Genomic DNA, 24,000 nt, shown 5'->3' with positions numbered 1-24,000 from the left:
CAGATCCCACCTGCACGGATCTACTGTGTTCTTCCACCACATATCTTCAACAGGTAGTCATCTTTATCTTGTGTGCCATCCCAAGAATTGAAGGTAACAGCAGCAGTGATCTTATTCCTCTCTCTTTCTTAAAGTGCACAAGACATTGGGATTACTGTAATTACTATGTTGTGTGAGAGAACACTTGAATCTATTTCTCCCACCTGAAATGTGTCCTGACATCTTACATCTCCCCAGTATCTCCCTTTCCTCTACCAACTCTGCCCTTGAGCACCAGCAACCACCATCATCAGTTTTTGTCCAGGTCAGTGATAGAAGTGAAATCATGCAGCCTTGGTCCTCCTTCACCCAACATCTGACAGTTCATCCTTGTTGCAAATAACAGGGTCTCCTATATGAACCCTGAACTTCATTATGGGCCTTGCTACATTTTATCTATTCATCTGTTGGTGGATCTTAGGTTGGTTTTGTGTCTTGCTTTTAGGAGTTAACATTGCAGTGAGCACAGGGCACAGCTGCCTGCCTGACAGTGATTTCCTTTACATATACAACGACTCATAGTTTTTAATTTTCCCAGGGTCATCCACACCATTTTCATAGTGACATTTCTTACATGTAGCATTGTGTAGTCATACTATATTAATTACTTGGGTTATGTAGCTTTATATTTAGGATCATAAGTAAGTGCCATTGCTCTGTCTGAACATTTCTTACTCAGCGATTGGTAAAAAGCATCCTAATTGCAGAAAGGAACAAAAATCCATTAGAAATCTTGCCTGTATTCTTAGGAGTACTTTGATAGTAGCAATTTCATTACTAACAAGGCTGGTGGTTAGAACTTCCAGGGTGTGGAGTGTTGGAATGTTGAAGCTCTAGCAACATAGTCTTGTGCTGTGTTTAGCTCCCTTAATTGCATTGCTTACTTGACCTAATGTCCTTGTGACTAGGTGAAACTTTTGGAATGTGCTAACTTAGCACAGTACCAGCCTAAAACCCAAGAACGGTCGGATAGCAGCTGAAACCTGCCTGCAGTTTGCTGTAAACTGCATGCCTGATATTTCCACCAAAGTATTTGAAAATTTCCAAGATATATAACTTTCTTAAACAGCGAAAAACACTACTAAAGTATGCAATATGTTTGGGGCAACTGGTTTGGTGTTCTAGAACGATTATCACTCATACTTGGTTCAGTAATAAACTCTTGAGGTGAGAGGTGTGTGGTTTATGCTGTTTGTAAAGAAGTAAGTTTAAATGTGAAGATACAGGTAGAAAACAAAAGACCATATAGCAATGGGGCTATATTTTCTGGCTGAGCTGGAGGAAATCCAGAGACTTGGAGACCCGGTTGAGGCTAAAATTGCCACTCAAGTCGGAGTGACTTAAAAATCTTACTCTCTGAAGGGTTGGGCGAGAACCACTTCCGTTTGTGCTGTCAGGTAATGTATTCTAGCTTTGCAGCCCTCTGTACCCTAGAACGAGTAGCTCCACACCAGAACTGGACCTCTGCACTATGGGAAATGTGCCCCGCAATCCTCTCCCCGCGACCCACCTCCTCTCTTCCCACTATCCCCGCTTCTCTCCTTGCCCCAAGCCTAGCGGAGTGCGCATGCGCACCTTTTGCATCACTGGCGCAGAGGTTCCGGTCAGGTCTTCTGGCTTCCGCCAGGGAGACAACCAGGAGAGTGCCAACCCTGTGCACCTGCGCAGACCGCGGCGTCTGTCCGTCACCATGGCAGCATGTGCAGGGGGCCCGGGTAAGTGTGGAGGGTTCAGCGGGCACCGCCTACTCTTGTTCCCGTTCTGTTATTGAGTTGTAAATGCCAGTGTCTGCGGGGTATGGAGTGTTCAAGTGGTGGCTGATTTTACTGAGGCCGAAGACTATCTCCGTGTGACAAAGGTAGAAACAATTTAGGGTAAATCGATTGTTTAGCTACAAAAGGAAAATTCAATCGATTGTTTAGCTACAAAAGGAAAATTCATTTTTGATATTAAAAGTTCAAAATGGTTCAGTAAGGTCTCTAGTCCTTCCCAATCATTAGCCCATTTCCCCCTCAGGCTTCTGCTACACATTCGTGGGTGGATCCTTCCAAAAAGGTTTTACATACATACCACATTATCTTTTTTTTTTTTTAACCTTTCACTTTTTGTTTGTTTGTTTTGTTTTATTTGTATGAGTACACTGCAGCTGTCTTGAGACACACCACAAGAGGGCATCGGATTCCATTACAGATTGTTGAGAGCCACCATGTGGTTGCTGGGGAAGTGACCTCAGGACCCCTGGAAGAGCAGTCAGTACCCTTAACTGCTAGGCCATATTTTTTTTTTTTTTTTTTTTTTTTTTTTTTTTTTTTAAGATTTATTTATTTATTAAATGTAAGTAAGCTGTCTTCAGACACCCCAGAAGAGGGCATCAGATTTCATTACAGATGGTTGTGAGCCACCATGTGGTTGCTGGGATTTAAACTCAGGACCTTCAAATTTGAAGAGCAGTGGTGCTCTTAACCATCTCTCCATGTCTGCTTTTTAACACACACATAAGCATTAAATATTTCTTTATTTTGCATGAACCCTTTGAAGATTTTAAACAATGTATTTTGATTAATTTATCTTTCCCTCTCCCCCAGATCTTACCAAATCTCTCTTCAACTTCACACTCTTTTTGTTTGTTCTTATATTTAATCAAACTCCAAAGAAGGAATAGAGTGGACTTTCTCAAGGTTGGGGGGCCTCCCTCTGGTTTTGTACTGTGAATTTTAAGAAAGTTTCTGTATATGTTTATGGTGCATATTTATGGGGTAAGGTGAGACTTTTCCCCTCCCAACCCATAGTAGATCAATTCAATATCAATTTCTATTTCTTCCCACGAGGCCCACAAAAGAGGGAGAGGTAGGTGTCAAAATCACATTGGCAGGGCTGGAGAAAGAGCTCATTTGCAAAGCTTCTTGCCTTGCAGGCATGAGGACAAGAGTTCCATCCACACAACCTGTGTGAAAACCTGGGACCCTGGTACAGGAGGGCACCTGGGGGAGATGGGGACAGACGGAGCCATGGGAGGAGATAGCACACCACTCAGGGTTGTCTTCTTGGTAAGCTCCAGGTCAGCAAGCCTCCCTCCCTCAAAGCACAGGGTGAAGGCTCCCGAAGAATGACATCTGTGATTGTCCTCTGGTCTCCACATGCACATGCTCACACAGCCATACCACACTGTGATACAAGGGCACTGGCTCTTTGGAAATGCATACCCTTCCTTAGTGAACAAGTGTAGAGAAAAGCCCTGGTGCTTTAGATGTTTATTATACAAAGGAAACAACCTAACTGTGGCTTAAGGACATCTACCACGCAAGGGGCATTCTGACAGGAGACACCGCCACCACCCTGCAGCTGTTTTCAATTCCCTTGTCTGAATCAAATCTCAAAGGCCTAAGAGCACTGTGCTAACAGGGATGCTTTTCTCCAGGAGGTGTGGATGACAGTGTTCTTGCCTTTCTGGCTCCTTGGCTCACAGGGTCTCTTCCTGCACCTTTCAAGTCAGAAATAATTAGTTGAGTTCTTCTCACTATATCACCTCAACTTTTACTGGCCTTTCTCCCTGTAGACTTATAAGGACCTTGTTATTAAAATGTATACACTCATATAAGTGTCCTGTTATTTCTGATTAGCAACCTTAAGTTCCGTAAAATATCTTGTGCCCTCACTTTCATGAAATCAAAAAAAAAAAAAAAAAAAAAAAAGATGCAAGTTCACAAAGATGCTGAAGGCGTCTGACTAGCAGTCTTAGTTTCTTCCTTCCTGTGTAATGTATGGACAGGTCCCCATTACCCCTCCTTCTATAGGGGCTCCATTGCTCTAATGCTCTCTTCACTTCTGTCCCTGAAATTCTACTGTACCCAGAGAGCTGTCTTGTTCATTTTAAGGGCCACAGAATGGACCCTACGTAGTGTTGACAAACATTTGAAGTTTTACTCCTGCTATTACAGACAATGCATTATGTTTCTTGAATGGAATGTATTCTCCCAAATGAGTTTATTTGTCTATGGAATAAATCCATAGAACTGGAATTTCTCAATCAAAGGGCAGATGTTCTTTGTGGTGGTTTGAATAAGAATGGCCCCCATGGGTTTCTAAGTTCCGGTGAGTGCTTGGTCTGTAGTTGGTTGAACTGTTTTGGGAAGGATTGAGAGGCCTGGCCTTATTCGAGGAGGTGTGTCATTGGGAGCAAGCTTTGAAGTTTCAAAAACCCCATGACAGGCCTGAACCCCTGCCTTGCCTTAAACTTTAAATAAGATCTAAGTCCTTAGCTAAGTTTCTAGCCCCATGCCTGCCTACCTGCTCCTTGCTATGACAACCATGAATTCACTCTCTGAAACTGTAAGCAAGCCCCCAGTTAAATGCTTGCTTTGGCCATTGCAATGAGCCATAAATTACCTAATTTATATGTTCCAAACATTTTATAGTACACTAAGCTGAGCTGTGATGCTTTGTAGGCATGTCGGATGTATTTTGAGTTAGGCTATTTTAACCCAGTGATTAGCTTACCTGGACATAACTCCATTATAATTCACTAAGTACAGAAGAGCAGTTTACCTAAGAAAAATGTATTTGGCATGCATAAAAATCCTGCATTATTGTGTATTACTATTTTGTAAGGTGTCTTTACACTCTGAATGCAGTGTAAAGACAGCTGAAAGGCGCCACGGCAAAACCTAATGTGCACTGTTTATGAATGCCTAGGTTTGTTCCAACAACCTATGTGCCAGGAAAGAAGGACCAATTTTCTAGGTCATTTGGTCTCTGTCTATCTGTCCCTCCTAACCTTATTTTAGGTAGGATCTTACGTCCTGCTGTGTAGTCTAGGCTGGTTTTGAACTTATAACCTATCCTGAGCTGCTGAGATGTGTGATTTTAGTGTCCAAAGCCACAACCATTATGATTTTTTTTTTTAAATCATGAATGTATACTATGATTTGATTGTTTTCTTACTTGGTATTTGTCACTACTAAGAATTAATGTGCCTTCTAGAATGACTGAATTGAATATTTAAGTATGGCCATGCATATTTTTGCATACATGAACAGGGCCTCATGCTGGGAGCAGGCACTGCTGGGGGCAGTGTTCAGCCATCTCTCTTTCCTTTATGGAGAGTGCTTGCTAAAGATGTCAGACATTATCTTTATTGACCCACTATTTCCTAACTAAAGGAATGGCTTATAATTTGGTATGTAAACTACCAACATGCTGGGACTTGAAAGATTGCTCAGTGGTTTTACAACCACTTGCAGATGACCTGAATTTAGTTCCCAGCACCCATTTAGTAGCTCACAGCTGTCCGTGACTCCAGTTCCAGAATCCAGTGCTGTATTCTGGTATCTGCAGACAATAGGCACAGACGTGGTAGACAAAGCACCCAGACACAGAAAATAATGCCATGTTTATAAAGCTTGGATCAAAATGAACTGAGGTAGTTCAAAATGAAAGAAGTGCTATTTTCTGACCAAAGATTAATTATTGTGATATATAAATATATATTTAAAAATTTATATACTTTTATACATGTGAGTGTTTGCTTTCATGTCAGTCTGTACTTCACAGGCATGCAGTGCCTGTGGCGGCTAGAAGAGGGAGTTGATTCCCTGGAACTGGACCTAACAGAAGATTGTGAGCATCCATGATGGTGCTGGGAATCAACCTGGGTCCTCAGAAAGAGCAGTCAGTGCTGTTAACCACAGAGCCATCTCTCAAACTCCCTCCTTTTCCTAATATTTTATTGGCAGTGTGTGATAGCATTTTTTTAGACTTTTAACTGTTGCCAGACAGATATAAGCTAACAGTTGGCAGAATATTTTGCACACAAGGAGGTTAGGCATAGTGCTGAATAACAAGACCTAGAGAAAGGTAAGGCATAAGCCACTGGTGGATGTATGCATTGCTTGTATTTGTATGTGCCAGCTGAGCCTGTGAGTGCTGCCCAGAGCATCACAGTGTGAGGACAGACACACTGTGGAGGAGAGGGAGCCGCCCTCAGGGTTTTCATACCACTGTGGCTCTATGCAGAGGACCTCAGTTCTTGGAGTTCACAGTCTAGAATTTCTGCTCTTGAGTGTCTAATTTTTAGCATTTCTGTACTCACCTTCATCCTTTTTCTTTTCTGATCTCCAGACCACACTGTATGGCTACTAATTATAGCATGATGCATGGTTGTACGTACACATCATACTACCTGTTCTGTTTCACAAGTCTATTTTTTCTAGCTCAATTGCTTGGGTTTTTTTCCTCCCTCATTATATCTTTTGCCCCTTTATATAAAAAAACATTTTTAAACCTATAATCCTGCATTTCCCTTTCTGGGCACAAACCCATGGGAAGAAAACCACTTCCTTGTAAATGAGTGTCTATAAACATTCATAATAGCCAAGACATGGAAGCCACCCAAGACTACAATGACAGACTAATGGATAAGGAAGATATGGTATGTGTTATCAGTAGAATAACATTGCACTCTAACAAAGCCGTTGCTGGTAGCTACATATAAGAGCCTAAATTAATATTATTGTGCTTAGTGAAATAAGCCAGCCACAGGAAAAAAAATATTGCATTATCTCATTACCTGTAAAACTTGAACATTTTTGACTATATAGAAGTAGAGATAGCAGCATTGGCTATTCATAGGAGAGACAAGGAAGTGTTGGCCAAAGGATACAGAGCAGGTATGAGTGAATCTAGAGATGGAATGCGCACTATGAAGACGATGGGTAATGGAAATGTTTATAAAAATTACGCTAATGAGATTTTAGCTGCTCTTCATGCAGATGCGCGCGCGCACACACACACACATGCACACACACACATGCACACACACACACATGCGCGCGCACACACACATGCACACACACACATGCACACACACACATGCACACACACACACATGCACACACACACGCGCGCACACACACACATGCGCGCACACACACACACACACATGCACACACACGTTTAAAATGGTTATCTAGAGATGACGGGTATGCTTATTTCCCTCAGGATAGAAACTATGTCTTGCCATTGTACCTCACAGGATCATGTTATCTACCTTAAAAACATCTCCCATCAAAAGCAATATTCTTTTCACGCAAATATTGTTGTTTTAGGATCCTGGAGTGAAAATATACTGAAATATTTTCTGAGGAACAACCAGATCATGGCAGAAGATGGCGCTGAGATCCTCTGGTACCACGCAGCCAACCACAAGTCTCGGATGAATGAGGCTCTGAAGAGTAAGTGGCTGCCACAAAAATTGTTTTATTTTACTTCATTTTATTTTATTTTTTAAAACACTATGTAATCCAGGCTAGCCTCAAACTTGTGATCCTCCTGCCTCAGCCTTCCAAGTGCTGGGATTCTAGACACGAGCTACCATACCTGACTTCTTCAGTTTTCCTTGGGTAAGTTATTGAGTACATTTTTTGAAATCCAAGCAGAATGTCTTGAGCTGTGATTTGGCTGGATTGGGAGCCATGGCTGGAAACAGAGCCAGTCTGCCAGAGTCAGTAGACTAAGTGAGTGAGTGTGTGGTTCCCCCAGAGGGTGGGCAGCAGCTGTGTGGATGTTCTTGCTGGTGCTTGGCTCTGGAAACAGATTCTCGTCCAAAATTTGGACCAGGGATGATTGCTGCAGTTAGAAATTATCAGGCTCATTTCACTTTCTACTAAGCTGAGCCATTTGTCCTAGCATCAGGTGACACAAGTAATAGTCTGAAACTCATCTGTTAACCCTCTGCTTTATTTCTTAGCGTGAGGGATGGGTGCTATTTTTTGGAGTCTTCAAGCCATCTTAGTGATCAGAAAGCCCTGTACAAGCTAGCTTATGTCTTGATATTCACCTGCCCTGGTTCTGCTAGTCTGTCTTTGCAGCTTTCCAGTTTCTGGCATAGCTGGGTACCTGCTGTCCTCACACTGGCTGCTTTCTTTCCAGGAACATGTGTTTGGTGGTGCTGATGTTGATTGCAGGCCTGGAGCATCCCAGGCAAGCACCACCTCTAAGCTGCATCTCAGCGTTCCTTTTACTTTTCTATCTTGTTTTGCCCTTTTCAGTTTTAATTTTTATTGTATGTGTTTGAGTGTTTTGTTTGCATGTGTATCTGTGCACTATGAGGGTACCTGGTGCCCAGAGGCCAGAGCAGAGTGTTGACTTCATTGGGACTGGAATTACGGACAGTTGTGCGCTGCCATGTGAGTGCTTAGAATTCAACTCTAGCTCTTTGTAAGAATCCAGAACTCTTGGTTGAACCCTCTCGCCAGCTCATCCTTTTATTTTTCATTAAACTTTCTCTTTAGGCTGATTGAACCCTGTCTTTTGCCTCAGCCTCCCATGCAGTGGGAATTACAGAGCTGTATCCCATGCCAGGCCTGGCTAACCTACCACAAAGCCTTTGGCATCAGTCAAATTGCCATTTCTTAAAGACAAATGCCTGTTCCTGACCCCAGGATCAAACACTGCTCCCCACCCCCAGTGCATCTCCTTGCCTCACTTCTGCTATTCCTTTAGTGAGTGTGGTCCTGAGGTTGCTGTATTGTGGCGCGGATCTCTGCTGCATCCTTTTTGTACACAGAGGAGCCCATTTTGTCCACTCACCAGCTAATAAACCTTTGCCAGTTTTGGCTACTACTTTACTGTCTGCCCTGTGAACTGGCATATAGGAGGTCAGCAGTACATGTGGTAAAAAAAAGAAGTCAGCAGATAGGGAGAGATTTTATTGAAATAAATGAAGAAGAGCAGTGGGTGAATTCTCAGAGATAGGATGGCACCCCTGAGAGGCAGGGGGTAAAGTCCTCTTTGCAAGAATCAAGGGAGGATGTGGGGTGAGCAGTTTTACTGTGGGATGGATGCCTTGAGCACTCTGACCATCAACCAGGCCGTGAGTACTTGTAGCTCATACTGTTAAGGGGTAAACTTTACTTTGTTTTTCTAAGGCTGATCATTTGTGGAAGGACCAGATGTCTGTGTTACTAGGCGCCGGTCTACAAGTGTTCATGGCCTGATAGTCAGAGTGGGGACCTGGCTTTTCTGGAGAGCTGTTGTCTTTGCACATCAACATTCATAGGCAGGATTTTAGGGGCATGCTTTTAGCTCCCTTATATGGCAAGCAAAGGAACGACAAATCAGATTTTACTGTTTAAAGAACATATTATGGAAATGTTAGCATTTGCAAAGTTATTGTACTCCTGTGTATTACAATTGATAGTGAGGTTTTCCTTACATCTTCAGCCAGCACCTAGTGTGTGCAAATTGGTACATATCATTGTGATTTATATTTGTTTTCTCAAAGGTTAAATGCCCTTGATGGACTGGCAAAATGGCTCAAAGGGTGTAGGTGATTGCCACCAAGCCTGACAACTGTGAGATCCCAGGAACACACATGCTGAGGGAAGGAGGAAGCAGCTCCCACACAGGGTTCTCTGCCCTGCACAATGCACTATGGAATACACGTGACCTTGTAAACAAATAAGATTTGTAGTAACTTCTTTAAAAGATAAATCCCCGTGAGCCTCTGGTGGTGTGTCCACATCGACACCTGACTGTCCTTCTCAGGCCACTACCAGATTGTGAAATTTGGGAATCCACAACCTTCTTTTGTTTTGATATCTATTTTGAACTATCTGGTTTTTGTTTCTTTCTTTTTGTTTTTTAATGTATGTGAGTACACTGCCGCTGTCTTCAGACACACCAGAAGAGGACATCAAATACCATTACAGATGGCTGTGAGCCACTGTGTGGTTGCTGGGAATTGAACTCAGGACCTCTGGAAGAACAGTCAGTGCTCTTAACTAGTGAGCCATCTCTCCAGCTCTGTCTCTGTTCATTTTGATCCAAGTACATGTTTGATCTCCCATAAACATGTGGGCTTTGGCTGGAGAGAGGGCTTAAGAGGACTGGCTGCTCTTCCAGAGGTCCTGAGTCCAGTTTCCAGCAACAGCATGGTGGCTTATAACGAGATCTGGTACCTTCTTCTGGCATGCAGGCATATATGCAGGCAGAAAACACACACACACACACACACATATTATATTGTGAGCTGCCATATGGGTGCTGGGAACCCAATCCGGATCCTCTGTGAGATTACCCAGCTAGTGGTTACCAAACAGGGCAGGTAACCACTGAGCCATCTCTCTAGCCCCAGCTTGTGGGTTTATTACCTACCAAATTATAAACTACTCCTTTAGCCAAAAGTCAGAAATCTAGATTGCTTTGTCTTCACTCTGGGCTGGAAGGTCTACAGGTTTGGTTACTGTGAACCTACACTTAGTAGTCTAAATTCTCTTCACATAGTTATGTGGGAGCAGCCATCTCTCTGAGGTTTCATAAAGAGTCTTGCAGTTGCCCTGTTGGCACTGAAATTATATTTTATTGTACTTTTATTTGAAAGTTTGTCTTCTCCAAACTCATATTTAAATATAATTACCAATGGGCTATATAGAAGGTGAGGTTTCTAGGGAGGTTTGGGGGTCTAAATTGGAAACATTTCCTTAGTATGTTATTAAAAAGCCCAACAGCTAATTGTTCACCTTTCCTTGAACAATCCTTATCACAACTGACGCTTTGAGCATCCCCTCAAAACCAACTGTGTCAGCTCATACTACTTACTAGGCAAGTAGCACCTTTGAGGGACACTCTCTGTTCAAATATACTATTTTTATTACCAACAAATACTTAATAGACTTCCCTTCCTTTCTGTGTTCACTTTGCTAGATGCTAGAAAAGATTTGTAGGCAGGATAATGGCTGAGGAGCCGTGGGATGTACAGATAGCATGCGGGCCTCGTACAGTGCCTGACATTCTACAGTTGCTCAGTGTCTCTTCTTTCTCACATGGGCACCGAGGCACTTCTCCTATAGTTTTGTCCTTGTTCACAGTAACGTAAGCTCTCTTACTTGGGCAGGTGCTGCCCACATGATAGAGGCTGATGTCCTTCTTCCTAGTGACGGATCAGAGCATGGCCAGCCAATCATGGCCCATCCTCCTGAGACAAGCAGTGATAACACTTTGCAGGAGTGGCTGGCTGAGGTTGTGAAGAGCAACAAGGGCATCAAGTTGGATTTCAAGAGGTACTTTTACAAACATGCTTCGTGTTGCTGCAGAATTCGGGGAGAACATTAAAACATGTGTCTCTGTCTGTGACTACTGTCTTAGTTAGGGTTTTATTGTTGTAAAGCGTCAGCATGACCACACCAACTCTTATCAAGGAAAACATTTCATTGGAGCTGGCTTACAGTTTCAGAGGTTTAGTCTATTACCATCATGGTGCTGTGCGGGCAGAAATGGTGCTGGAGGAGCTGAGAGTTCAACATCTTGATCCACAGGCAGCAAAAGGAGACTGTGCCACACTGAGCATAGCTTAAGCAAAGGAGATTTCAAAGACCCTTGAACATAGGAGATCTCAAAACCCATCCCTATGGTGACACACTTCCTCCAACAAGGCCACAATCACACTAACAAGGCCATACCTCCTAATGGTGCCATTCCCCCTGGGCCAAGCTTTCACACACATGAGTCTGTAGGAAATGAGCGTACCTATTTCAATGACCACAACTACTTATTATACCTTTTCCAAGCTGAAATGAAAATTTAGACCTCCGTGTGTTTCTAGAATAGACTTAAAACAACAGCATGCTAATAGCTAAGAATGCTCCTTGAGGACCTTTAAGATTAAAGTCAGCTTTTATAAAGGAATGTTTCACATGTAACTATCAGACCACACAGAATGGCAAACTGAAAGTGCTTGTCTCCATCAGTGCTCTGACAGGAGAGGACGTAACAGAGCAGTACCTGCGCGTTCAATGTCACTATACTTACGTTAGTAAGGAGACTGGTCTGAAAGTCATCAGAAATCAAAGCATTCTTTGAATGGACTATGTGAGTAGGAATGAGTGTCATTCCCTCCAATGTCTGTCACAGGGGATGTGCTTTTTATGGCATTTGGCCATGAAGAAGCTATAATGGCTGGAATTGATGGGATGCAGAATTGATTACCACAAGCTCCAGTGGCCACTGCCATTCAAACCTAGATTTGGTGGCAAATTCACCCCATCTCTGAATCATAGCTCATTGTGAAGTTATCTCAGGGCTGGAAGGAGCTCAGCAGTTATCAGAGGACCCATGTTTGGCTCCCAGCACCCATGTCAGGTAGCTCAAAGCAGTCTATAACCCTGGCTCCAGGTTACCCAACACCCTCTGATGGCCCCTGCAGATACCTGTACCCACACGGCACACATACATAAATAAAAACCTTTAGTGAGTAGGATTTGAAAAGCTTATAGGATTATTGAGATGACCCTAACCATTTGTGGGTGAATGAATGCCCAGCAAACCTTGTCACTTGGCCTTGATGAGTGGCTGTGTAGAACCCGGATGTCGGGCCTTACAAGGTCTGAGTTACAGAATCATCTGAAGACCAGAGAGTTTGGTGGGTGGTGGGTTCTAGAAGGATTTTAATCCAGCAATGTGGCTTCTCTGGCTGAGAAATACAGACACCCCTTTAGTGCACAGCTTTAATCCCTCTGGCAGAAATAAGGCATACCCTTAGTATAAACCATTAAGCCCAGGCAATGAAAGATAAAGTCACTTTGTAGAAGGAAGCACCATGTTTGAAAGTGACATCTAATTGAGAGACAGACAAAATGACAAATCAGAGAAAGATTTGACAGAAAAGAATATGCCCAACTCTGGTGAGAACCGAGAGAAAACAGGCTACTTAGGAGAGCAATGCAGAGAGAGAAGAGGAGAGAGGGTAGTTTTTTTTTTTAAAGATTATTTATTTATTAATTTATTATATGTAAGTACACTGTAGCTGTCTTCAGACAGCACCAGAAGAGGGCAGCAGGTCTCATTATGGGTGGTTGTGAGCCACCATGTGGTTGCTGGGATTTGAACTTCGGACCTTCGGAAGAGCAGTCGGGTGCTCTTACCCACTGAGCCATCTCACCAGCCCTGAGAGGGTAGTTTTACTAGAACAGTTGTACAGAGACAGGTTGAGGAGAGAACAAGCTAGACACAGGTAGAGACAGAACATGCCAGAAGATTAGAACATATTGCCAAAGTTAGTATGAGGCAGAGCAAAGCAATTCAGTTAGAAGGTAAAAGAAGCCAGTTTGAGCCTGTCTGTGTGGAAAGGTGTTTGAGCCAGAACAGCTGAGTTGACCAGCCAGTCAGAGTTGAGAGAGTTAGGAAGGGTGAGTGGATGGAGGCAGTAAGCCTCCAAGATGACAGTGACATGTCGGGCAGAAGATGCTTTTACAGTGAGTGGCCCATCTGTTTTATCAACAGAGCCTTAGTCCCAGAGTAGCTGAGAGGCTCATCTAAGAGGACTGCTGAGCCAGCTTCAGATCCCAGGACTCAGGGCTAGGGCAGCCATCTCTGTCCACGAAATACTAATCCGTAGCACTTTAAACTTTTGGACCCTCTCTTCTTTCATGTGTATAGTGTTTTGAGTGTTTGCTGTGGTTTGTGATACCATGTCTCACGCCTCACAGATCAGCCTGTGCATTTGCAAGTTCTAGCTGCTAATTTAGTGATTCAGGCTATGTTAGTGTCCCACAGAAGAGCCAGGCCACTAAAAAATTTTATTTCATAGCTAATCTTTTAAGCTTTATTTTATTTTCAATTAGGTGTGTATGTGTATGTATGCATGGATGCATATACATACATAGGGGAATCCTCAGAGTCAAGAAAAGGGCAGGGACTAAGAGAGAGTGTTGTTCTGTAGAGGGGGAGAGATACAATTCTAAAAGCTTTATATGTGTTTTACATATGACCCCCATAACAAATCCAACACACCGTCACTGTTCTCACCACCATATGAAGAAAAGGAGACCAGGGAGACAAACAGCCTGCTTGTGTTCAGATGGTTGTGGATGGGGAACTGTCCACCACGCTGGACAGGGAGAGTTCACCCCTCCCTCTTTTTTCTGTCTGTGGTGCTTGGAACAAACACAGGACCTTGTACATGCTGAGTAAGTGCTCTGTCACTGAGCTACATTCTCAGACCAAGTATAAACATTCTTTTTTTTTTTTAGTAAGTGTGTGTGTGTGTTTACGTGCATGCATGCAGATACTGCAGCAGGCCTGTGGAGGTCAGAGGACAATTTGGAGTCAGTTTTCTCCTTCCACTATGCAGATCCTAGATATCCAATCAGATCATCAAACTTAGCAGCAAGCACCTTTACCAGATGAGCCATCTAGCCAAATTAGCAATTGCACGGGCTAATCTGTGAGGCGTGAAACATTGGTATCACAAACCACAGCAATCACTCAAAACACTATACACATGGAAAAGGAGGGGGTCCAAAGGTTTAAAGGGCAGCAGATTAGTATTTCGTGGGCAGAGAGGGCTGCCCTGGCCCTGAGTCCTGGGATCTAAGCTGGCTCAGCAGTCCTCTTCAAGAGAATCCCTTAGCTACTCTAAGTTCTTAATCAACCACTGTACTACCTCTGTGGGTGGAGCTGAATGGTATTTTAGTCAAATTTTAGTAGATCTTGCTTTGTGTTTCTTAGTTCTTTCACATAGTATACAAATGATAATACGTGAGTATTATATGGCATTACCGTCATTATTTTCTACTACATAGTGATGTTTAAATTTTATCTAGAGTTTTAGCTGGCTGTGGGGTTTTAGCAAAGAGGATTTTCCCTTAAAACACAATTTAAAGTGACTTATAATTTCAAGGGAGAGTCCTAAGGATGCAGGAGAAGGTAGGATTAGTTGGTGCATTAGTTCACTAGTTCTGTATTAGTTTACTTTTGCATTGCTATGACCAAACTATTTGGCAGACTATCTATCAAACCTTGGCTCAGAGTTTCAGTCCAGCTTGCTGGAGAGGGTGGTTGCTGTCTGGGCAGTGCTTTGGTGAGATGAATCTGTTCACAAGCGGCTGGCAAGGGAGGAGCCTGCCCTGTAAACTAGTTCTTGCAGCCTCTCTAGTCTCCAAAACAGTGCCACAGGCTGGGACCTGCATGCTCAGAATGAGTCTCTCAAACAGTTCAGAATCTGACCTTAAGCACGATGCTGTTGTATTTACTATAGCTTTGCAGTATTTTGTTGTTGTTGTCCATTTGTTTGTGTAGTATTGTTTTTTGAGTCAAGTCCTTGACCTCATTGCAGTACCCCAACCCCCACCAGCCCTCCTAGTATTGGGATTTCAGGTGTGTGCCACCTCTCTCTCTGATTGTATGCTCTGAAGTAAGGTATTGTGGTACATCTAGCTTTCTCTTTGTTTTGTTTGTTTGTTTTGTTTTTATTTTTGTTTTTCGGGATAGAGTTTCTCCATGTAGCCCTGGCTGTCCTGGAACTCACTTCATAGACCAGGCTGGCCTGGAATTCAGACATCCACCTGCCTCTGCATCCTGAGTACTTTGCTCTATTTTCCTTGGATGTTCTACTGACTTAGGATCTTTTGTGGTTCCCTGTGGATTTTAGAGTTGAGGTTTTAACAGGCATCAATGTACCAGGAGTCAGATGCATTACAGAGAAATAAAAACATCTAAATTCAAAGTCCTGCCTGAGGCTTACTTATTAATCCACTAAAATCTAGGACATCCATTTCAGGGACAGAATGGAAAGAGTATGCAAGGTAAAGAGATTGGAGGCCAAGGGTCACATGCCTCTGGTTTCAGCACACAAATTAATAAAATGTCTCTCTTAAAGTAGGAGGGGCAAGAGAGAAGCACAGATGAACAGGCCCATCCTCAGGAAGAGCTGATGGCTTTCCCATACCTAGGCTTCTCAGCCTCTATCACAGTAGCGTGGAAGCTGTTATCCTGCGTGAACCTTTCTAAAGGGTCAGATGCATTCACCTTAATTTTGAAGCAGTGAGGTTCTCCAGTTAAGTTTGCGTGTGTTCATGTGCATGTGTATATGTGTACGCACGCGCTTATATTTGAGGACAGTAAGACATACATGCACACACAAAGTAAAAATGATATACTAAACTTACTGTCTTGTAAGCTGGGCATGCTGACACATCCTTTAATCCCAGGCCTAAGACAGGCAGAGGCAGGATAATTTCTGAATTTGAGGCTAGCCTGTACTCCATAGCAAGTTTCAGGCCAGCCAGAGGTACACAATGAGACTCTGTCTCAAGAACCAACAGATAAACAAATAAAAACAGCAATGAAAGCCTTTACTGTTTTGAATTCTGTGGCTGTAACAGTTGTAGGGCAGAGAAGACAACCCACTTCTCAAGTGGAGCTAAAATACCTTCTCATTTCCACAGAAGTGTTCACAATATAGAAAGAAGCTGAGTTTGTATTAGCTTTAGGAAATATAATTTTTAAATTTGTTTTTTATTTTATGTTCGTTGGCATTTTACCTGCATAGATGTCTTTTGAGGGTATGAGAAGCCCTGGAACTGGAATTACAGATCCTGTGAGCTGCTGTGTGGGTGCTGGGAATTGAACATGGTTCCCCTGGAAGAACAGCCAGTGCTCTTAACCACTGAGCTGTCTCTCCAGCCCCAAGAATATGTTGTTTTAGGCTTTCTAGGCATTTTAAGAAATGTGTTTATGTCTCCAAATTCACCCAGTCATGCGTGAAGGCAAAGAGGCAATCCTTTTTCTCCTGCAGGATTGTGAGAGTCAATCTTATCAAAGGCTGAAGTGGCAGGAGCCACTCTCAGAACTTGACCACCTGCAACTTCTACTTCCTGGGTGTGGCCGGCAGGCAAACATTTGTATCTTTTCTTACATCACTTCACACTTAGTGACCCAAATGTGGCGTTCTGAGGCCCCTGTTTGGTACATAGGGACTGGCATTATTCATACCCCTGTATCATCTATATGTTTCTTTCATGAAAATGAAGCATAAGTACTTTGAGGTAGAGCACATGTTAGTCTTTCCCTCAGGTCCCACGTGAGTTCTTTTATTTGACTCTGAATTTGAGAACAGGAAGATCTCAGTGTGGGAGGCTCACTGGTCACACTCCTTTTCAGTCTGGCAGCAGTCAGAGCGTCCATGCTGTTCCTGGACAATGTGAAGCAGCACCTGCAGCGCCCCGTGTGGATTAATGCCGATATTCTTCCCGGGCCAAATGGGAGCAGCAAAGTAGTGGATGCCAAAGCCTTTCTAGACACCGTGACATCCTTCTTCCCGGACGTGACCTTTTCCTTGGGTTGGACAACAGGATGGCATCCTGAGAAAGTCAATGAAGGTGATAATTCTAATCAATTTGCTTTGAGCAAATACCAAGTTGATCTTTGCGAATGTGTAAAATATTCTGGACTCGTTTCTTCGGTAGGGTACAGAGCAAACTCATATGATAGCTCACGCACATAAGAAGCTTTTCAGCCAGGAGGAAGCTGCGTAAGTGTGGCTGTAGAGCACACCTCTGTCCCTGAACATTTTATTGTTGTTCAGCAGTGTCTTAGGGTTTGATTGCTGTGAAGAAACAGCCTGACCACAGCAACTCTTACAAAGGAAAACATTTAATTGGGGCTGGCTTACAATTCAGGGGTTTAGTCCATTATCGTCATGGTAGGAAACATTGCAGACAGGCAGACATGGTGCCGGAGAAGGAGCTGAGAGTTCTACATCTTGATCTGTAGGCAGCAGCAGGAGACTGCCACACTAGGCCTAGCTGGAGCATATGAGACTTTGAAGTCGGCCTCCACAGTGACACAGTCTTCCTCCACCAAAGCCACACCTATTCCACCACAGCCACACCTCCTAACAGTGCAATTCCCTACGGACCAAGCATACAAACACATGAGACTATGGGGGCCAAACCACAGGTGGCTTAATGATTTTTCTACTTGCTTAACGTGCCCAAGACCATGGTTTCCACCTAGAACAATTAAATACATAAATACAATTAATTTTTTCCTTGTCATGTTTGAATTCACTCTGAACTCAATGGAAATTCTGTAGACTAAGAATTCATCTGTAAATTACTGATGGAGTTGTCTTTTCCAGGGTAATTTGGTGTTTTAGTTATTGACTTCCAAGACTCTAGTCACAAATGCACATTCCTTTCTTCCCATTTCAGGCTACAGTTGGTCGATGGTGAAAGAGATGGACTACATATGCAGCGAGCTAACCCAGCCGGTCACGTTCCCTGTCAGGGCAGCTTTAGTGAGGCAGTCGTGTTCTCAGTTGCTCTGGCTATTGACAAAATCAAACAGGTATGAATTATCTGTAATAAGAATTACTTCTTCTAGCTAGCCTATATAAAAGACACACAATCCTGGTATTTTATTGGGCAGGTTGTGAGCTATTCTAACTTATATCCCCTCCATATGTCCCTTGTTTCTTGCCATATCTTCTGGTCACGTTCTCGTGGTCCATCTCCTCTCATGGCAGCCCCCTCCTTTCTTAGTCTCCTCTCTTCCTCCTCTCCCCTTCCTCTGGTCTCTTCTCAAACGATTCACTCATTCTCAAGTCCTGCCTTCCTCTCCCTACTTCCCAGTCACAGTCTCTAGCCATTTATTAACCAATTAACTTTAAAGTGTGGTTCTGGGTTTACACACCATCACATGGTATACATGAGGCTCTCCTTGACTTGGGGGCCAGTGTTTAGTATTTAAATGCATAGCAACACCAAACCAACCCCTAACAATTATCACCATACCAGTGTAAGGTGTAGAGAGAAGAACATGAAAATTGAACAGAGTGTGCATGCCTGCAATCTAAACACGTGGGGAGCAGAAGCAGAAGGACTAGCAATTCAAGGTCAACCTCAGCTACAGAGAGACTTGGAGTCTAGCCTGGGCTATATGAGACTATGTCATAAACAGGGAAAAAAAAAGCCATGATATACTAACTATCGAAGGGCAGTGGGTGAAAGGAGGAATGAAGACTGATGAGGTCAGCACAGATTCCCTTCCCAGCAGCCCTTAAGAGCATGGCGTTACCGCCCGCCCTCCACAATTTGTGCACGTGGTAATTCTGAGTAAATGTTGTCATCTTCCTGTTCCAACAAAAGGTTGTTTGTCTTTGAACACGACCATTACAGAAATCTTTTTCACCCAAAATTTTAATCATTTATTATACAATAAGAAATTAACTGGGGTTGGGAAGGTAGCTTGGCAAGTACACGTGTTTGCCATGAAAGCTGATGACGTTATTATTCCTGCAACCCATGTAAATGTGGAGAGAGGAACTGACCCCGCAGTGCTGTCCTCTAACCTCCATATGTGAGCCACAGCATGCACATGTGTGTGCGAGCGTGTGCATGAACGTGCACCACACACACATACAGACATATACATACACCCATACTAATACTATAAGAATACATTTTGAGGACTGGAGAAATGGCCCAGTGGTTAAGCGCATGCACCGCTCTTGCAGAGGACCTGAGTTCAGTTCCCAGCACCCATGTCAGGTGACTCTCGGCTGCCTGTCGCCCAGCTCTGGGGATCACACCTTCGATGGCATGTGTACTCAACTGCACATGCCTACACATACTCATACATACATATACATACTTAAAATAAGATCTTAAAATAAATAAATTTAACTTAGCTGTACCATATATTAAATGTTGAAGTATGCTCTAAAGGGACACATATTTAAACAGTTTGGGTAGCACTTTCTGGGGCCAGGAGAAAGCCCAGATGTCGCAGAACGTAGAGTGGGGATAAGCTGGCACTGCAGCTATCAAAGTAAAGGTTTAAAAGCTACTTCAGAAGTATTTAACTATCTAGAAAAAGCTGTATGTACAGCTTTTCTTATTCTTTTTGGCAAATATATTTCCATTGATTTAACACTTGAATATGAAGTTGCTAATGCAGGAAGAACAGACTAGGTTGGCTTTTAAAAAGGATTTATTTTATGTGTAGGGGTGTTCTTTACCTGTGTGTACAGTGTGTAGTGCCTGCATGCCTGATTTTCACAGAGGTCAGAAGACAGTGTCAGATCCACTGGAACAGGAGTTACAGATGGTTGTGAGCCACCCTGTGGGTGCTAAGAATTGAACTTGGGTCCTCTGCAAGAGCCACAAGTGTTCTTAACCACTGAGCAGTGTCTCTGCCCCTGAGGCTAGCTTTTTAATGTAGTTTTAGAGTAGAAATATTTTCTTGGTGTTAAAGGTAACACATCCAGAAAGTATGAAAGAAAATTTTGCTATATTTGAATATATAAGAATCAGAAATTCTGGTAAAAATAATATTATGATACATGTCAGAGAGAGATTAAGAATTCTAACACATAAAACATTTTTTACAGCTGTGCAGTGGTGGTGCACGCCTTTAATCCCAGGACTTGGGAGGCAGAAGCTGGTGGATTTCTGAGTTCTGGGCCAGCCTGGTCTACAGAGTGAGTTCTAGGACAGCCAGGGCTACACAGAGAAACCCTATCTCAAAAAAATATATTTTTTTTACAATCATCTGGCAAAAGGCCCAGCTTAATAATTAACCAGGTTGGAGAGAGTAGAGGAAGCAGGCGTGTTGTGTACATCATAGATATAAACTGATTTATTTCCTTAAGGAAACAGTGGGCGTGTTCATAGATTTTTATCAATAAGGGTTTATCTACCTAGGGAGAAGTTCATGTAAGCACAGAGAAGGACTAGCAGAGTTTCAAAGCATTCCAAGTCTCCTCCATTCAGAACCTGGCTGAGTATATTACGGTATACTCTCATAATGGAAGATTAAATACTTGTTATAGGTCATGCTTGGCGCTTTAATAAGGACAGACCTCTAAAATAATTCTGTTAAGTGAAAAACATTAAAGTTCACAATGATCTTGTAGTAACTACGCTTGCATGAGAAAACTGAGTCATAAAATATTTATAGATGAATTAAACATCAGGTTGTTTGAGCAGCTGTAGCTGGCATCATGGCAAAAGAGAGGCATTGGCCTGTCTCAGACCATAGTGAGTCAGGGTCTCCACTGCCAACAACTGAAACCAAACCTGGCCAACAAGCAGAGAGGAGATGTATTGAGCTAATAAGGAGGTCTTTCTTTTTTTTAATTTTATGTGCACTGGTGTTGTGCCTGGCATGTATGTCTTTGTGAGGGTGTTAAATCCTCTGGAACTGGAGTTAGAGACACTCATGAGCTGCCTTCTGGGTGCTGGGGAATTGAACATGGCTCTTAACCACTGAACAATCTCTCCAGCCCTCAGATTATTTTATTGTTTTTTAAAATATTTTTTAATCTTTTTTTTACAGTCCAGTCCTTATCCCCATCCCAGTCTGCCCTCTGACTGTTCCACATCCCATACCTCCTCCCCAACCCCCGTCTCCAAGAGGATGTCCCTATTCCCCACCCCCACCCCCGACCCACTAGACCTCCCCACTCCCTGGGGCTTCCAGTCTCTCCAGGGTTTGGTGCATCTTCTCACAGTGAGGCCAGTCGAGGCAGTCCTCTGCTGTATATGTGTTGGGGGCCTCATATCAGCTGGTGTATGCTGCCTGGTTGGTGGCTCAGAGTCTGAAAGATCTTGGGGGTTCAGGTTAGTTGAAACTGCTGGTCTTCCTATGGGGTCACCCTTCTTCTCAGCTTTTTCCAGCTTTTCCCTAGTTTAACCACAGCGGTTCCCGGCTTCTGTCCATTGGTTGGGTGTAAGTATCTACCTCTGACTCTTTCAGCTGCTTGTTGGGCCTCTCAGTGGGCAGCCATGCTAGGCTCCTGTCTATTGCCCTGCATGCAGCTGAACTACTGGGAGGCCTTCAGACTGTGGGCTCTTCAGAGGAGCAGATAAGCTGATGATCTGCCTCAGCAGAAGGTGCAAGCCGGAAAGGATTATTATTATAGTGTGCAATGCTTTAGACGTTCTCTTGGGCAGGCATGTCATCATTATTAACTCATTATTATCACTAACACTGCTTCTAGTTTTGTTTGTTTTAATTAGTGTTGAAGAATTACTCTGAAGTCAATTAGCATAGTGTATTAATTATTAAAGATTATTATTTAAATTATAGCTCTAAATTAAATTGTAAAACTTGGATTCTTATACAGAACTCTAGCTTTTGGAAATATCTCCGTACGTCCCCATTTGAGAAGCACTTACAGCATAAGCAGGTTCTTTATGTGGGTATGGAGGACTTAGCGATCGTACAGAGGCACCGTGAGGTTGAAGCCACAGCTGTGGGGAAGCCTGGCCAAGGCTGCGCTTCGTTCATGTGCAGTTTGCAGTATTCCCACTGATTTGTCATAAGGGTTTTGAAAGGCCATGACTGATCTCCTGAAAAATTTGCAATTCACAGAGGCACCTGCTAATCTGAGAGCCCACAATCAGAAATAAGCCTTCAAACAGTCCTAGTGGGCCTTGACGTGCAGACTAGCAAGCACCAACAGACATGGCTGGGCTCTCTGTGTTCTGGAGTCTAAGAATTTTTAGAGTTTTTTTTCTCTTAAGCAGAAACTGCAGATTTCTTAAATATCTAGCATTAAGTCTTTCAAATTGAAAGTGGTAGATTATATATAAACCTTTTTTCCCCTGTGGTTTTAAACATGGCAGTTGGTCATTACCAAAAGCCATTTCAATGACCTAGACAACTCTATACAGTAAGTTAACAGTAATTTATAAAGCTTGGGTTTTTTTTTCCATAGTAAATTGTCTCACAAAAATATAGAGAGATAATATTTTTAAGAACAGTGAGTGATTATTTTCATCCTTCATTCTGAAGCTATATAAAGCATTAGAGAAACAATAGTTAGTTAACTCATGACCCCTCTTCTCACAATAAAGATAATGTTTGAGAAATAGTTTGTAAAGTAATGACTTCTAGTTACATAAACAGCATAAATTACCAACATTTAAAATGTTCTCAAGTAGTTGTTTGTATTTAAACAGTCTTTTTTTTTTCATTTTTTTAATTAGGTATTTTCTTCATTTACATTTCCAATGCTACCCCAAAAGTCCCCCAAGCCCTCCCCCCACTCCCCCTCCCCCCCCCACACACACTTCTTGGCCCTGGCTGGCGTTCCCCTGTACTGAGGCATATAAAGTTTGCAAGTTTGCCAATGGGCCTCTCTTTCCACTGATGGCCGACTAGGCCATCTTTTGATACATATGCAGCTAGAGACACGAGCTCTGGGGTACTGGTTAGTTCATAATGTTGTTCCACCTATAGGGTTAGGGTTGCAGATCCCTTCAGCTCCTTGGGTGCTTTCTCTAGCTCCTCCATTGGGGGCCCTGTGATCCATCCAATAGCTGACTGTGAACATCCACTTCTGTGTTTGCTAGGCCCCGGCATAGACTCACGAGTGACAGCTATATCAGGGTCCTTTCAGCAAAATCTTGCTAGTGTGTGCAATGGTGTCAGCGTTTGGAGGCTGATTATGGGATTGGGATCCATCCCATAAACAGTCTTTTAAAAATGATCAGGAAAAGTCAGGACAATGGTAAACCTTAGGCTGTCATTGGAGATATCAGTCGTTTTGATACCAAGTCTCCTGGGTGCTACATTGCATTGTATTTCATTATCTGTTCTCATTAATGGACTACATGCTGTTTTCAGCGTGTCGTTTTTATCAAGTTCTTTTAGCCTTTGCATGTGTGTATGTGCGTGTGATACGCACTCATGTATGTATGTGTGATACAGAGTGTGTATGTATGTATGCAGATACATGCATGTATATGTATGTGTGATGCACATGTGTGTATTTATGTGTGTGATGCGTGTATGTGTATGTGATGCACACATCTGTATGTGTGTGATGCACGCATATGTATGGGTATGATGCACACATGTGTATGGAAAACCTTCACCCTAATGCAAGTGTGGTATAAAGTTGCCTGAGGCTTGGAAGACTGTGGAAGCTAAGCCTTTTTTTTGTGATCTGATATAGTTTTCTCCTTCAATTTATCCCCTAAGTATTTGTCTCAGGAAGTAGTTGAAAACAAGTAACTAAAAGAACACTAATCATGGGCTGGTGAGATGGCTCAGTGGGTAAGAGCACCCGACTGCTCTTCTGAAGGTCCAGAGTTCAAATCCCAGCAACCACATGGTGGCTCACAACCATCCGTAATGAGATCTGGCGTCCTCTTCTGGTCTGTCTGAAGACAGCTA

General features: G+C 43.0%; 1 protein-coding gene across 1 annotated transcript in view; it reads left to right on the top strand.

Annotated features, from left to right (window-relative positions):
* Positions 1 to 1,637: 1,637 nt before the first annotated feature.
* Positions 1,638 to 24,000, top strand: part of Fam151b (family with sequence similarity 151 member B) — a 33,889-nt gene continuing 11,526 nt past the window's right edge. The window contains exons 1-5 of the mRNA XM_021180790.2: positions 1,638 to 1,754; positions 7,143 to 7,268; positions 10,931 to 11,096; positions 16,975 to 17,192; positions 18,027 to 18,162. Coding sequence (XP_021036449.1) covers positions 1,730 to 1,754; positions 7,143 to 7,268; positions 10,931 to 11,096; positions 16,975 to 17,192; positions 18,027 to 18,162 — 671 coding nt within the window. The 5' untranslated portion in view covers positions 1,638 to 1,729. The remainder of the gene's footprint in view (positions 1,755 to 7,142; positions 7,269 to 10,930; positions 11,097 to 16,974; positions 17,193 to 18,026; positions 18,163 to 24,000) is intronic.

The sequence above is a fragment of the Mus caroli genome, chromosome 13 (assembly GCF_900094665.2).
Source record: "Mus caroli chromosome 13, CAROLI_EIJ_v1.1, whole genome shotgun sequence".
NCBI classification, from domain to species: Eukaryota; Metazoa; Chordata; class Mammalia; order Rodentia; family Muridae; genus Mus; species Mus caroli.
Note: the sequence above shows the minus strand (reverse complement) of the source record. Positions and strands in the feature narration are given on the sequence as shown.